At 36.8% G+C, this 17,178-nt stretch overlaps 1 protein-coding gene across 1 annotated transcript in view; it reads left to right on the top strand.

Annotated features, from left to right (window-relative positions):
- Positions 1-17,178, top strand: part of Xpr1 (xenotropic and polytropic retrovirus receptor 1) — a 158,421-nt gene that overhangs the window by 108,982 nt on the left and 32,261 nt on the right. The window contains exons 8-11 of the mRNA XM_041662278.1: positions 6,343-6,533; positions 6,730-6,909; positions 13,075-13,246; positions 14,436-14,630. Of these exons, the coding sequence (XP_041518212.1) occupies positions 6,343-6,533; positions 6,730-6,909; positions 13,075-13,246; positions 14,436-14,630 (738 nt within the window). The remainder of the gene's footprint in view (positions 1-6,342; positions 6,534-6,729; positions 6,910-13,074; positions 13,247-14,435; positions 14,631-17,178) is intronic.

Raw genomic sequence — 17,178 nt, forward strand, 5'->3', positions numbered from 1 at the left:
TTTCATTGTATTATTAGAGTTCTTTGGCTAGAGAGGTGATTCCGCCATTAAAGGCTAGGCTCACAACACCAAGAGTTCTCCTTTCCACCAGTTGCTAAGTATTATGCACTCATAGCTTACAATGTGACATTGATGAGATTTATGATCAATTTGTTACCTGTTTGTTTATTATATAGGGTAATTATAGTCTACTTATATAAAATATATGGAAATTCTGCAGTACAAACCCCAACCTAGAATATCAAACTAGCTGCCATGAAGAGAACGGAAGTCCTGCCTGAGTTTCAGTTTCAGTCCCCCATTCATTGTTAGCTGTTATGGTTGTGTGGACAACCCTTAGCTTTTTCTAAAACAGTTTTCTCATCTATTAAATAAACTCAATACCTTACAGGATTACTTGAGAATTTATTTGTTCATCCACAAGTAGCTTTGACATCTGGGGTTTGTGTGTGTTGCATGAATGTGGATTCAAGCACAGTCACATACCACTACACATGTGGGAAGTCAAAAGACAACATCCACTATCATTCCATCTTGTTTTGAGGAAGAATTTCTTTACCTCTGGTATGCCAGACTGGCTGGCCCACAAGATTCTCCTGTCATCTTGTTGCTGGAGCATTGGGATTATAGATTAATGTTATAAAATCATGCTTTTTATGTGGGTTGCTAGGATCCAAAGTCAGACCCTCACACTGGCCACAACCCCAGCCCATCCATCCACAAGTCACTTTTATGTATATCCCAACTATTCCTGATCCCCACAAGTCTTAAGATATAAAAAGTTTTGGGGGGCAGAGGGATTGAGTTGTGTAGCTCAGTAGCAGCAAGCTTGCCTATCATAAATGAACTCCTGGGTTAGAGCCCCAGTACTGCAAAACCAGATGAAATCAATCTCTTAGACAGGCGTGTAGCATACTTGTAGTCAACATTTAGCAGTGGGACTGGGAGAACCAGGTTGTCAGTGTTCAAGGCCATCCCGAGCTACCTGTAACCCTGCCTCAAAAGTCTGAAAGGTGATAAACTTCTAAACAGTACAATGAGACAACTGAGTATTTTCTTAATTAGACTATTGGGGAAGACACTGTGAAAGAAGTGACATTTAAGTTAGTGGGATTAAAAGCATTACCAGAGAAGGAAAGAGAGTAACTTAGTTGGTCAGGTGGAGGAGGAGGGAGGGAGTTACTAGAGGGGCCAGTTAGTAGAACAGGGTGAAGCCCAGCTTTGAGAGCATTGCACATATGGTGAAGCACATCAATCCCAAGTATAGACTTCACACATGGCTCTCTCTTTAGGGAAATATTGTTACTCATTTATGAGTGGATTTACTTGTCTAATTTCCAAGGTGTATGTGGTGATTTTATCCTCCCTAGCTTAAGACAAGTGAAGAAGCAAATGTCTTTCTTTTCATGTGAATTAAATGGAAAGGGTTTTTGTTTGTATGTTTTATTTCTTAATTTATATCAAGCTGAGGTTTTAATAAATAAAGACTGTATTACTGTGATAGTTTGACCTTTGAAATGCATGCAGTTTATACATTTAGCATTGTGTATTATGTTCTAACCTCAGAACCCTTCTTTGTTTGATCTTCCTGTGTACTGATGAGGGGGAGGGTAACTAGAGATAAAGCCAGCTGTCTATCCTTATTTATCTCCCCCCGGGTACTCAGATGATAACAGTGTTGAGAGTCAGAGGGGATTGCAGCAGTAGTAATGCATGTACAAGCACGATTCTTTTCTTAGAGCATTCACATAAAAATTATGTGCATAATTGCTGTGCTTTTTCATGGGGACTTGGCCCAGTGTTCAATAATTTGCCAGAAAAAAAATCACACATATAGAGTTTTAGTTTCATAAAAATGAAATTTTTGCTGTATAGGTTTTTAAAATTTTCTTCTAGAAACCTTGGCTGTATTTGAAATAATCACAGTATGCCATATTTCACTTATTAGTTTACCATTTACAGTAATATAATGCTGTAAACTAAGCACTTGGAATTAATAAGACTATTGATGGTTGAAATCTCTTTTGAAAAATAATGTGGTAGTATATGTAAAAATTTGATAATGATTTTAACTAACTTTAGTTTTTTTATAAATTTAGCTTACAACCTAGGCTCCTACAAGGTAAAGAAATTATTTATTGTCATGTTGCTTATAACAGCAACATCTTAGAAACTGCTCTTATAGCTACTGATTATGAACTGTACAAATGAGTTGTGTTGCCATATACAATGGCATATCATGGTTGATTGAGCTGGAAATGAAAGGGAGGCATAGCACTTTGGAGAACGACTTGGCACTATTTACCAAAACTGACTGTATATTAGCCTAGTAATAGAAATGAGTGCATATATCTACCAGGAAACATTCAAGAACATTAGTAACTGTTCGGTGTTAATGTCCCCAAACTGGAGCAGCCCAAATGTTCACCAACAGTATAGCAGATGTCTTTACCCAATGGGATAGTATGTAGCTGTGAGAAGATTGAAATGTAGCCCATGCAAAAACATAAGTGAATCTCACAAGCAAATGGAAGTGAGGTTTATATAACATAAAATTAACCATTGTAAAGTAAACAAAAGAAGCCAGACACCAAAAGTACACGTTATATTATTTAATTTTGAGGAAGATAAAAAAATTAGTGTTAGAAAAGAGTGCTTATCATGGCTGGAAAGAAGATGTAAAGCCAGGCCTTTGGGCATGGTTTTGTATTCTGGGTCCTGATTCACTGTTGTTGAAATTTATCATACTGTGTACTTAAGATTTGTTTTATCTTCTATAGTGTGTAACACCTACATTAGAAAATAAGTTAGATTTTTGTGTGTATTTATGAGAAAAATAACCACTCTAGAATGTAAATAAAAAAATAAGCTTTAGGATCGCCATGTATGGCATGCTGCTAATTGTAGTTGGTTAGTTGCTTTGTTTTGAACGTTATTTGGTATTTTTCAGTATGTGAAGAATTTCTTGGAAGGTAATAGAAAAACTGTTAACATGGTAGCCTCTAGGGAAGGAGGTAGGGATTTGAATGTAGGAAGCTTCTTACATCCTTTATATTTAGAGCCTTTTCTCTTATACATATTCCTTATTCCTAAATATTTTTAGCAAAGGGAAAACTGGTTTGGTCATTCAAAACCCCAGCGTGGAATGGGGAAAGGTCATGAAAAACCCCACCTGTGGCTGAGGATCCATTGGCAGTTGATGGCTCCTGGTGGACTGCGTGTATTTTCTTCAGGGATGTATTCCCAGAGAGGCTACCCACGCTCCAGTAGTGTCTTTCACCCATGTCCATAACGGCAGCGTTAAGTAGTCTTAGTGTTTTGATCACAATTTACATGTGTAAAATTCTTAATAAAAAGAATAACAAATCACAACAAAAGGGAAACCTATTTGGCAACTTGATTCAGTACCATGAGGACTATAATTTTGTAAGGTTTCGAATAGGCTTCTGTTTGGGTTATTGATTTTGTTTTGTTTAACAGATGCATGGTAGTTTCTATATAACTTAGCTACATTGTTAAGTGCATTAGGCTCTAGAGCCATATTACTGGGATTAAATCCCTGTGTCCTTAAACAGGGAGGCTTAATTTAACTGTTTCTTCAATGTGAAGAAAACTGATATGTGGGGTTTTTTGCTGTGAAAAATTAATGAAATTATGCATATTAAGCACTAAAACATTGATTGTCTTCTATTTTTCTGAAAATAAAGTGACCATTGGAATTTTGACAGGGATTTAATTAAATGTATCGATTGACTTGTCATATTAACAATATCAAATCTTCCAATTTATAAGCATGGCATTTTTTTTCTATATACTTAAGTCTACTTTAATTTCTATATATTTTGTCACTTTCAACATATGAGCCTCTCATCTCCTTGTTTAAAATTACTACTAAATGTTTTATTCTTTTGGGTACTGTTATAATTAAAAATTGGTTTTATAATTTTATTTTCAGATTGTTTATTGCTGATGCATATAAACACAACTGAATTTTGTGTGTTGATGTTGCATTCATGACCTTGTATTCTACAGCTTTGCCCAAACTGCTAACTCTTACAGTTGTGGCTTCTTTGGAATCTATGCTTTGTTTTCTGTCATTGTAATGTCTGGGGTCTTTGCTTAGGATTCAGGATGCAAAGCTACAAATGTGCTTTTCTACTCCTCTAATTTTCCAGCTAATCTTGACTCTGTGGTTCATTGTCACATAGAAACTAGGACAGTCTTTTAAAGTGATTACTTGGGTCTTAACCCATTCAAAACCTTCTATTAGTTCATACATCAGAAATAAAACTTAAATCTAAACAAAGTACTACAAAACCTTGTCTTGTCGCTGGGAACTTTATCTCTAGTTCCTTCCCATAATAGTGACGTTGGCCTTCTATCACTAAGCTTCTTGTACTTTCTCTCTACCTGGAGTCCTCTAGAGATTCCAGGGGTTCCAGTCTTTATTCTTTAAGGCAAGTATATCTCCTGAGAGTCTTTATCTCTGATTTTACTCTTATCTCCCTTACCATATACTGTTAGATAGAAGTTAAATGGAAATTGATATCTTGTTTATTATTCACTTGAATCCCCAGTTCTTAGGATGATGTTGGGTGTAAAAAACATCTAATAAGTACTTGTTGTATAAATGTTTTATTTAGCAACTAATAGAAACTAATGTAACTAATGTACTGAATACTGATAGAGTCAAACATTAGGCATTTGATGTGTTATTCACATTTAACTGTCACAAGCATGTGAAAGTATGTTGTTTGTTTTTGTTTTTTGGTTTGTTTTTTAAATAGGTCTCATGTAGTCCAGGCTGCAAAGTTCTATGTACTTCTGATCCCTCTTCCTCCACCTCCCAAGGCCTGGGATAACAGGCATGTATAATTCCAGTTTTATGCAGTACTGGAGATCAAGTCCAGTCTGAGAACAGACAATATTTTCATTGGCCAAGAGGAAACTGAAGACTAGAAACTCTTAAGTTAAATAATTTATTCTACTAGGATTTGATATGCAGTTTATATAATATTTGATTCCAAAACAAACACTTTTTCTCCCATTATTTTTAAGTTATTAAATGTTTTTATACTGCAGAGACTACAAAGATAAATAATAAATCATTATTTAAATTAAGTAAGTATATAAATTTGTAGAGATGTAATAAAAGAACACTATAGATTATGGGAAAAATAACTTTTTTAAAAGATGAAATTCATTGGGGTTGGCCATTGGGGAGTACTGTAGGATGAGTTTGGAAAAAGTAAGTTGGAAACTAGATTTTTTTTTTAAGAGCTTAAGTTTGCAGACCTAAGGTGTTTGAACAATATAATTCTAGGAAAGCTGTAAAATAATGAGGGTACTGAATGTTTGTATGGGCGTATGAGCAATATAGTACTTGAGAACATGGGCTTTGCACAAAATTATGTAGGTTGCGACCAGGTATGGTAGTGATGCTATTAATCCCCACAGAGGCAGGTAGAGTCGAGGCTAGGTCAGCCAAATGCTACATTTAACTCTGTCCTATACTAGCTCAGTAAACCTGAGCAAATTACTTAACCTGTCTGTGCTCCAGTTTCCTCAGACAACATGGACATAGTAATTTTTAACTTAGAGAACAATTATAATGAATTAAACTAATTGTTACATTAATAGCACCAAGAATAAGGCTAAACACTATATTAAGCACTCAATATGTGTCAACTATTGTCTATTTATATGACATTTAAATTCTCACATTGTCTTCTTGTGCTTTGTATCTTTTCATTCTTTAATAACTCTGTGAGGTAGAAGTTACTATATTCAGTTTAATGTTAGAGAAAGCAATGTTGAAGAGGGGAGGTATCATAGGAAAAAACCCAGAAGACAAAACTAGTCTTAGACCTGGCTGGCTTGATGTTGTATGCTTTTAATGCCAGGACAGAGGATGTAGAAGCAAGAGTTCAAAACCAGCCTGGTCTACATAGCATACTCCTGTATAGATAGCCAAGACTACATGTCTCAAAACAAACAAACAAACAAACAAACAAAGAAAACAAACTGGTCTTACCATTTCAAAGCCATTTAGCCCTGTAGTACTAAAGCTTAAAATCAAAACAAGATAAAACACTTATAGGACAATGGGATAACATATTAAAAACCAAGTTTGGAGAAAATTATTCTAGTGGCATTCTGCAGAGTCTCTGAAACAGAAGAGGAAAGAATCTAAAGGCAAGTTTATTGGATTCTTAAAATAATCTAGATACAGATTTTCTTTATGAAAACTTCCTGCTAGGGTTGTGTCTGAAAGAACGAAGAAAAAAGATAATAAAGGGAACATTGTAGATTTTACAACTAACTAATACATTTTTTTTCCAGCCGTATTTAAACTTGAAACAGATAGAACTGTATGGCCCTTGATAAGAATCTATCGGGGTGGCTTTCTTCTGATTGAATTCCTCTTTCTACTGGGCATCAACACGTACGGTTGGAGACAGGCTGGAGTAAATCATGTCCTCATCTTTGAACTTAATCCAAGAAACAATTTGTCTCATCAGCATCTCTTTGAGGTAATAAAGCAGAGTCTCATGAATATAGTTTGCAGTGACTGAATGTAGTTTGCAGTCTTGATGAGTACTCAAGTCCATCTTCCACTTGAAGATTGATGGATTCTTTATTGTTTTTCTTACCTTTGTTTATTAAAGGTTTTTCTGTATAATGATAAGAAGTAACTTTCTTTCTTTTTGTGTTCCCTGTGCTTTATAGATTGCTGGATTCCTGGGGATATTATGGTGCCTGAGCCTTCTGGCATGCTTTTTCGCTCCAATTAGTATCATCCCTATATATGTGTACCCACTTGCCCTTTATGGATTTATGGTCTTCTTTCTTATCAACCCCACCAAAACTTTCTACTATAAATCCAGATTTTGGCTGCTTAAACTTCTGGTAAGTCTAGAAAGCTTGTGCAACATTTTTAGAGTAGTGTTGTTAGTCATTGGCTCCCTCAAAGGTCACTCATGGCTGCTGAATTGTACAGCCCATATGTGTGCTTCACATTGTACCACATGAGTGGTGCCCAGCTTTAGGAGCAAAAATATTTTTGACAGATACTGGATAACCTTGAAAGTTTACAGCTACAGCATGCAGCTCTGGAAAAGTGCTTTGTGTTTTTTTCCTCCAAGTGACCAGATAGTGAATTGATTTTGCAAATTATGATTATTTATTATTTTGTTATACAGGTTATTTAATCTGTGTGTTAGTATGTAGAACTTAGAACTTTTGGCTTCTTTCTAAAGAAAAGAAAGCCAGGCATAATGGCTTTGTGTAATCCCTGTACTTAGGAGATAAAGGCAGAAGTATTAGAAGTCCACAGTCATTCTCAACTACATAACATAACCTTGAACCTGTCCTGTTAAAGGTGTGATACTGTTGTTCCTAATTGTCCAGTTGATGTGACTAGTTAGCCAAGCCCTTTATTTTAGGAGCAATTGGTTCTCCATCAAGCTGAATTTGAAGCCAACTTGTATTTTTTGTTTTAGTAACTTCTTTCTTTATATGATTTTGCATTCACTTTTTTGAGGTAGAGTCTACTTTTATAGCCCAGGCTGACTTCAGTGTCATGGTTTTCCTGCCTTAGCCCCAAGTCAGGGTTATAGCAAGTGTGCCACAGTGCTTGGCCTTTGCCCAATTCTTAATGATCTCAAAATCTTTTAACAGTGGAATAGAGAATGTCCTGGAAAATTATAGCTGTGTCATTTTGTGATAGTGTAAAGGTAGTTCTGAGAGGATCTGATACACTCTTAAATGAAGCTGGCTTTATTTTTTTTAAGTCAATTAAGAATGTTTTCATGTATATATTTCTTAGGTGATGGATTACAGCTGATAATAGAAGGAAGAATAGTGGTTAAAATGAATCACCATAATTCTTTCCTCTCCTTGTTCACCATACCTCCCTGAAAAATATAATTTTTATTTCTTTTGTTTTTTGTTTTTCCCTAGGGGATTAGCAATACTTGTTTAAAATTTTAAAACTGAAACATACTACGCTTGGTGGCTCATTCATGTAAACCCTGCATTCTGGAGGCTGAGGCAGGAAGATTGCCATGACTTCAAGGCCAGCTTGGTCTACATAGTGAATTTTAGAGTTAGACCCTGTCTGAACTTACACGCACGCACACACGGATGCACACTGCCTAAAACCTAAAAACCTAAAACACAGCTTTCTTCCCCTATTTGTTTTGTTTTAAATGAAAGTGAATGCTTATAGCAACGAAGAAAATAATATGGCCAAATTTTCTTGGCTTTTCCAAAGTTGAATATTATTACGAGAATTTTACCTTCTACCAAGATTTTTATTACAAATTAAAATTCTTCCTTTTTTCCCTCTTAGGAGTGGGGAAGACAACAAAAACTCAGGGCTCAGGATGTACCTCAGTTGATAAAGTGTTTGCTAGCTTAGGCTAACCTGAAATTTAATTTGTAGACCAGGCTGGTCTTGAATTTGCAACCTTCCTGCCTCTGGAACATGAATTCTGGGATTACAGGCATGTACCAGAACCTAACATCAGCATGCTTTTAGAGAAGGTGGTTTGGGAGGGAGAAGAAGAAATAGAGCTGCCATTTATCTCTTGAATATATTAAAAATGTTTTCTTAGATTAACTATATATGTAAAATCCCTGTAAAGTATTGGTTTTTTTTAAAGATTTGTTTATTTTTTTATCTCATGTATGTGGGTGCCTTCATATGTGTATGTGTGGTTTGTGCTCATAGAAACTAGAAAGTGGCATTGGATCCTTGGAACATATAGATGGTTATGAGCTGCCATATGGGTGCTGGAAACTGAACCCAAGTCCTCCCAAAGAGCAGCAAGTACTGTTAGCCACTGAGTCACCTCTTCAGTTTATCTATAAAATTATTTCTAAATGAGGTTTTTTTGGAAGATTCAGGAAGCTTATTATAATAATCTCAGTGCAATAACAGGATGATGTAGTTGTGTATGTTGTGTGCTAAGTGCACAATTCCCCAGTGCATCCTTTACTTAAGAAGAAAGCCACAATTTCATGCATGGCTACTTCCTCTGATTAGTAGAATGATCCCTGTTGAGTAGATGTTTATGTATGTGTCTGCAGTGTGTGTTAATAATGCAGATTGGTTGATTGAATAGGCTAGCAATGATGTATAAAAAGGAATCATAGACTAGTAGGGAGCACTCTTAGAAGCAGTGAAATGTAGAAAGAAACACTGATTTGTTGCTTTTGTCATATTGTTACCAAAACAAATAATATTATTGTGTATAGGTCATTTAAATTCAGTTGACATATTTATTTTATTCAAACTTCACTGATCCAATTAGTCCGTATAGTGTATGACAGAAAATTAATAGAATGTTTTCATTGTAGCTATATTTCTTTGAAATTGTTTTTTAAAGATTTATCCAAAGTAAAATGCTTATTTCTCTCTCTTTTTTTTTAACCTCCAATTTTTAGTGTGGAAAACACATATGTCATGTGATCATAATAATAAAGTACTTTTATGTTCATAGTTATATGGGAATATATATTATATTCATAGTTATATGGGAATCTTTAAAATTGGCAGATACTACCGTCCCTTAAAAAAAAAAAAGCTCAAGAACTTTAAGATACTAACTTACCGCAATATTAATATGTCTAGTCTAGTACAGTCTATTTATATCCATTAGTCTCTTTCCTACATCTGTATTTGCCCCAACTAGAATTTCAATTAGAAAGTATAAACAAAGCTCCAGATTTCCAACGGTAACATTACCTCATTCTTCCAGTAAGCTAGCTCAAGATTTAAAATAGAATTGGGCAGTGGCATGCATGCCTTTAATCACAGCACTCAGGAAGCAGAGGCAGGTGGCTCTCTGTGAGTTCAAGGCCAACATGGACTGCAGAGTGAGTTCTAGGACAGCCAGAGCTAGACAGAGAGACCCTGTCTCCAAAAAAAAAAAAAAAAAAAAAAAAGTTTTAAAATAAGAGTCCTTAATTATGTTATTTAGAGATCAGTTTCTAACCAATATTTTCTTTAGTTCTATAGTAAAATCATGTGTACACTCACATGAACCTGGGGGTCGAGGAGATGACTCAGTGGTTAAAAGCACAGGTTGCCCTTCCAGAGGACCCATTTTTTAGTAACAGCATTTACATGACAGCTCACAACTGCCTGTAACTCCAGTTCTAAGGGATCTGATTCTGTCTTCTCCCTCCAAGAGCATCAAGCACACGCATGGTGCACAGACATACATGCAGTCAAAACATCCATATGCATAAAATAATTTTTGAAGTAGAACTGCAACCTCATATAGTATATATTTACCTTCAGCTATCATAGATTCTACATGTAGACTTAGGTCCCATGCCCAAGATAGCTCATAAAGTATTTGCAAATATTCTAGGCCAGTAGCTTACCAATAACCCACCAGTGATATTTTTTGTGCATTTGTCTAAACATTCAGAATTAATTCTCGATTTCATAATGCTATTACTCTGGGAATCTATCATTTTAATCAAAGTCAGAGTAGAGGTAGAGTATTTGGAAGACTTTGGCTAGTAGAGAAAAAGAAGAGTTACATGGTACTCATTTAGGAAGAGGATTCAGATAAATCTGGAATGAGGTTGACTGTGTATAAATGTCAGTTAAGTATGACCTGTCTGTCCTCTTGACTTGCCTGTGACAGAAGTGCTTGTTCCCTTCTGTTTTCTAGGGTGTCCTTTTTAATGTGTCTCTATGATACATTTGCCACGAGGTGCTATATTGTATCTCTGTGCATTTATTTGCCCAACTAGACTGTGGGTCTTCTAAGCTTTTGGGATCACTTTTTATATCTACACGTGTACATACTTGACATACAGTAAAGACTTAAGTCTTTGTTAAAATGACTAACATTTACTCTTCCCTCTTTTTATTTTTACATCAATGCTTTCCTCTTGTAGTTTCGTACCTTCATCCTTTATTTCTTGTTGCATTGTATTTATCTGCTTCTCTTTTTTTTTTTTTTTTTTTTTTTTTTGGTTTTTTGAGACAGGGTTTCTCTGTAGCTTTGGTGCCGGTCCCAGAACTAGCTCTTGTAGACCAGGCTGGCCTCGAACTCACAGAGATCGGCCTGCCTCTGCCTCCCGAGTGCTGGGATTAAAGGCGTGCGCCACCACCGCCCGGCTTTATCTGCTTCTCTTATAGAAACATTCTGGACTATCCAGATTTTGAGGATGAGGCTGGCGATTAAAAGAGTAATGGAGGTTTGTCTTGTGTCAGAAGGAAACAATTTCCCCTAGTCTGCCAATTTTGCAAAAGTCAACTACTAGAGAACTGTGGCAACTCCTTCAGCCAATAGCCTTTAAGATACCGGCCTACTTTGGGTGTGGTCACATGTATGACTTTCTGATCCTTTGGGGTTATATTGGAAATTATCCTCTTGCATTTGTTTCTTTGAATTATTTAAGTCTATTCCACATCCTAGAGTATCTCAAAATAATACAGTAGCTCAAAGCAGTGTCTACATACATGGACTGCTAAGACCTCATTCTGCCTCTTCCCTGTAAGGAAGTGTCCTCTCTCTGGAGCTTATGGTACAATAGCATAACTTGTAACCTGGTTTTTTGGACTCAACAAAATATAAGGGAGCTCTCAAGAGAATAAGTCATGGAACCCAAAGATACCAGCTCCAGACAGCAATATCACAAAGCCTGTATTATTATTTCGTGATCTAGTTCCAGTTACAGTATCTGTTAGGTGACACTCAGGATTGAGTCATACCATTTAGTCCTGTGTCTCTCTGAAGAGAAATGCTAATGGATTGAATTTGTCTACTAAATGAATATATCCAGAGAGCAAGAAATTTATATTCATTTTCAGAATTGCTACTTTGACAGAGTAGTACATCATTATTATCTTACTCTTCTTTATAATAAAATCAAGGGAATCTGACAGGATAAATATAAAAGCTATCTGCGTCCATACTCCTTTGCATGGGGTCATCCAGGCACTCTCCACAACTTTTTATTCCTGGTGATGGCATTAGTGTCTGAGTCTTCTCTTCTCTGTAGTGCTAGTATTTCTCTCTGCAGTTATAACAGGTTGATATAGAGCAAGCCAAGATGAGTTTATGTTTAATGGAATAGCAATAGTACCTAACTTTGGAATCGAGTTGGACATGGTGGAACACACCTATGATCCTAGCACTTATTGTGTAAAGATGGAAAGATTTCAAGTTAGAGGCCAACCTGGGCTACATAGTGAGGCCTGTCTCAACCTACTCCCCTTAAGAGGAGTTATTATAAAGATTGAGCTGTAGCAGTCTATAAACCCTAAGAAAATATAGTTAATATAGTTTTTTAGTTAGTGTTCAATATATTTGCTTAATAGATTGACCATTTTTCAGGACGGTGGTAAGAGAGGTGATTTTGTGGTGAAATTCAGGGTTAACAAGCCATTACTATTACATTAGTGGAATAAATATTACATAGGCTGGGGTTGCAGTTCAGTGATAGAGCGCTTGACTTATGCACAAGACCCTGTGTTTGAAACCCCATGCTGTAACAATGTCATTTAGGTTAGAGAATATGACATGCCTCAGCTGATATAACTACCCTTCCCTACCTGTATTTTACAGGCAAAGAAGAGCTTTGTATTTAGTTAGCAAAGTGCTTCCCTGTCCAGCAAATTTGCTTTGTAACCTAAATATTAGATTTCCTCTCTGTATTTCCAGCACTTTTTTTTTCTTGTCTGGATTTTACTCTGTAGCTCAGGCTGACCTTGAATTTGTGGAAATCCTGCCTTAGCCTTCTAAGTGTTGGGCTTACAGGAATTACCCACTCTGCCTTGTTTATTCTTCCTCCTGATCTCTGCTTTTTTACCTGCAGTTCCTACCAGCAGCCCCACACACTCACACAGGCACACTGTTGTCTTTGCAGTCGTGCTTTCAGTGCAATCCCTGCACTGCTGCTTAACCCAGCCTTTGTTGCATGGGCTTTGTGTGTGTGTCTGTGCCTCATCAGCAGTCACTCTGAATGGTCAGACATCAACTGCAGAAATTTAATGTACGGTTTCCTGTTTCTATTCTCTCTCTCTCCTTTCTTTCTTTTTCTCAGTTTCGAGTATTTACAGCTCCCTTCCATAAGGTAGGCTTTGCTGATTTCTGGCTGGCCGATCAGCTGAACAGCCTGTCAGTGATACTCATGGACCTGGAATATATGATCTGCTTCTACAGTTTTGAGCTCAAATGGGATGAGAGTAAGGGCCTGTTGCCAAATGATCTACAAGGTAGGCTATAATTTTGTATTCACACTGCTGAATTGCCAACATAAACCAAGAAATATTGGGAATGATAACTGCGACAGTTAAGGTCATGGTGAAAACTCATCCAATAACATTACAAATTTAATTAAATATACTTGGCATTCTGTTAGCAATCTCCTGAACTGAAATAATTTGGATTTTAAATTGTGTTATTTTAGCCATCCACTTGCCAAGAAATTTACAACTTATACTGAAGAACTCTGCAGTTATTTCTCAATGTTACTGTGTGTTGGTAACTATCACAAATGCTAGAGTGCCAGCAATTAGTCCTCACAAAAATGTTTGGGATAGCATTGTAGGTACTGTGATCAAAGTACTGATTGCTTAGAATCAGGTCAAATGCCTTGAAAAAAGTTGTGGTAGATTGCTTTACAAATCTTATTTGAAACCTTTATTTTTCTTCTGGCTCTTTACCCACACTTAAGGTAATGCCACGTTTGTATAGTTAGGAAGTTTGCATTCATCACAAAGATCTAATGTAGACAGGTCATACATAGAGCATCTACTCACAAAAGAGAATGAAAAATTGGGTGTGACAGCCTACCATGCACTTGCTATCCCCACACTGAGGAGGCCGAAGCTGTAGGATAGTAAGTCCCTGTTCAGCCTAGGCTGCATAATGATGAAGCCCTGTCTCAGAAGTAAAAGCACAACAAAGCAGCAGTAAAAAATTAATAATGAACCCTATACCTTGTTCTTGATTAAAAGGGAGTCCATAGAACATGTGCTCTGTGTACATATTTTCTAGTACTTGGCATTTATAAAACTGTCTAGGTACCTGTGGTTTTTGTTGGTTTTCCATATGTTTAACATCACAGAACAAAACAGTTTTTTTCTTCTTTTGATTCATAGACTCTTTTTCCTATAGTTTTATTATTGCACTTGAAAAAATATTAATTCTAGGATATTAAGAAGTCTAGAGGACAGATTTTTCCAGTAGTTCCTCTGTAATTTTTACCTTTTCTCATTGGTTTATCCACCACTGAAAAGCTTGAGCAAACAGTAAGTGGTTACATAGGAGAGAATGACTGAACCCATGGGATGACTTGGATTTTATACGCTGATGGGTATTTGGACTGTGCTACTAGATGATGTGAACAATTCATTCTTTTGAATTGTAATTTTTCCTTCTTCTTCTTTGAAATCTTCACAGAACCAGAATTTTGCCACAAATATACATATGGAGTGCGAGCCATTGTTCAGTGTATTCCTGCTTGGCTTCGCTTCATCCAGTGCCTGCGCCGGTACCGTGACACAAAAAGGGCCTTTCCTCATTTAGTAAATGCTGGCAAATACTCCACCACTTTCTTCACCGTGACCTTTGCAGCCCTGTACAGTACTCACAAAGGTATGCTGAGACTTTCAAATCTGAGTTGTTTCTTCCTGAGTCTGTTGCCCTGGACCTTTTGTGCTCTTGGTTTCCACTGAAGCTCCAGACCCTGATTATCGTGGTTTATCCTTGAATACAGTTTTATTCTCATTTCATTGTATATTAACAAACATCATTAACAAGAATCACAGTCGATCAGATAGGAAGAATTATGTTAATGTTCGAAAGCCTGAATTATGCTCAGTGAATTTAACCTATGAATGCCTTGGATTTTCATTTAGTGTTTTTTTAAAGATCTCCTTGTTCATTAATGAGGTTAGGAAATGGGTAGGTGTACAAGATTCCCTCTGGCAATCAAGTATATTTTTAATCGTTTCCCTTCACCAACTAGTAAGGATTGTTTCCAGCCCATTTAACTGCAAATTGAGTTCTCTGATCCCTCTATTTTCTTGTCTCCATGGCAACCTGCTATTACTTGCTACTGCTCTTCTATTGGGAAGAGAAAAAAGCTTTTAAGTTCTGAGCCACATGCAGACACTCCTTTTGAATTTTTAACCTTTTCCCAAGAACTGCCAATCAGTTATTTCACTTCCTTTTACTAAAACGCATTACAGTATCAGCCCACGACTAGCCACTACAATTTCTCATCCGTAGGTGGCCCAGAAATGTGACTAATGGAAACCAGTAGATGCTTTTAAATACTCAGGTAAACTGTTTTCAGAAACCATTTTTGTAAGGCTGTATTTGTGAGTCTTAATTCAGTGGGACAAAACTGCTGTTGCACTAGTATGTACCTGCTGGTCCTAAGAGTTAATAGTGTGAGATTGTTGTCCACACTATGACGTAGGTTCTGTGCTTAGAACAGCACGTGCCATTCTGGTTAAGTGATAGATTTAATTTAGTACCTTGGTGAAGTTTGAAAAGCTCCCATAATTTTAATTTTGCTGAGGAATGCCACTAGTCAGTTATTACTAGATAATTTATAAATCTGACAGTTGATCTGATACAAGATGCTTTATGGCTCCTCTTACTAAATTATCACAAACACTTGCCTCTCATCTTAGGTAAAAAATGAGTACCACTATTTTGGGGTAAATATTTTATACTAACAATACATTCATTAAGAAGCTGACAGTTGCCAGGGCTGCTGGTGCTGTTCACACAAATACACAACACTCACCTCAGGAAATACAGCTCATTCTTGGTTCAGTGGTGATAACCTGGGAGCACAGATGCAGGTTGCCCTGAAAGACGTGTTCCACTGGACGTAGTTACATGAGAGTTTGCAGTTACAGAACAAAGAAAGCTGTAAGTCAGGGCATTTACTGAGTGCTTTGGCGGTGGCTGCAGGTAGGCAGGCTACAGCAAACCAAGGGAACACTATAGGTCTGGGGTGTTGTCAGCTTTTAGATTGGTAGGAGCTGGTGTTCTGCTGAAATTAAATTTTAGGGCTGGTAACTCATTTAGGAAAATGCTCGCTGCACGAAGCTGAAGACATGAGTTTGGTCCCCAGAACCTATGTGAAGGCTGGGCCTGGCAGCAGGCACCTGTAATCCCCACTCTGGGAAGACAGACACGGGAGGATCCCTGTGGCTTGCTCACTGGTCAGTTCAGTCATATCATCAAGCTCTGGGCTAGATCAGACACTGTCTCAGAAAACAAGGAGAGAGAAATTGAGGAAAACACTGATACCAAACTCTCCATACACACAAAGAATACATTTTAGAGATTTTGATAGTCACAGGGATGTTCAGACACAGGAGTAGACAATAAATGGCTTTAAAGGGACTGAAGATAGTCTAAGATAATGTGGCTCAACACTAATAATGTGTCTTCAACACTATCTACAGTCACACACAAAGTTCAGCCATTCAGGGGCTGGAGAGATGGCTCAGAGGTTAAGAGCATTGCCTGCTCTTCCAAAGGTCCTGAGTTCAATTCCCAGCAACCACATGGTGGCTCACAACCATCTGTAATGGGGTCTGGTGCCCTCTTCTGGTCTTCAGGCATACACACAGACAGAATATTGTATATATAATAAATAAATAAATATTAAAAAAAAAAGAAAAGAAAAAAAAAGTTCAGCCTTGTAGAATCCTTTAACACAGTATGACTTTTCTTTTCCCCCCCGGGAACATCAGTTTATACTAAAAACTATATATATAGTTTTTTTTGTTTTTGTTTTCTGTTTTTTCAATACAGGGTTTCTCAGTAACTTTGGAGCCTGTCCTGGAACTTGCTCTGTAGACCAGGCTGGCCTCAAACTCACAGAGATCTGCCTGTCTCTGCCTCCCAAGTGCTGGGATTAAGGTGTGTGCTACTACTGAACTATATATTAATGTGATATAGTTTTACATTGGTGTAAATGTATTTACAGTTGTTGACTTACCTGCTGCATATATATGTAAACTGATACTAAATTATATCCTTTCACTAGAAGGTATTAAGAGAAATTTTCCCACTTTTTTGTAATTATTGAGCTTTGTTGAGCTGTATATGAAGGAATGGTTAAAGTGCTAAGTTTTATGGGGTTTGGAAACTACATGTTTTGAAAGACTTGAAAATA

Source organism: Microtus oregoni, unplaced genomic scaffold (assembly GCF_018167655.1).
Source record: "Microtus oregoni isolate MIOR12 unplaced genomic scaffold, Mior012 000013F_ref0000133, whole genome shotgun sequence".
NCBI classification, from domain to species: domain Eukaryota; kingdom Metazoa; phylum Chordata; class Mammalia; order Rodentia; family Cricetidae; genus Microtus; species Microtus oregoni.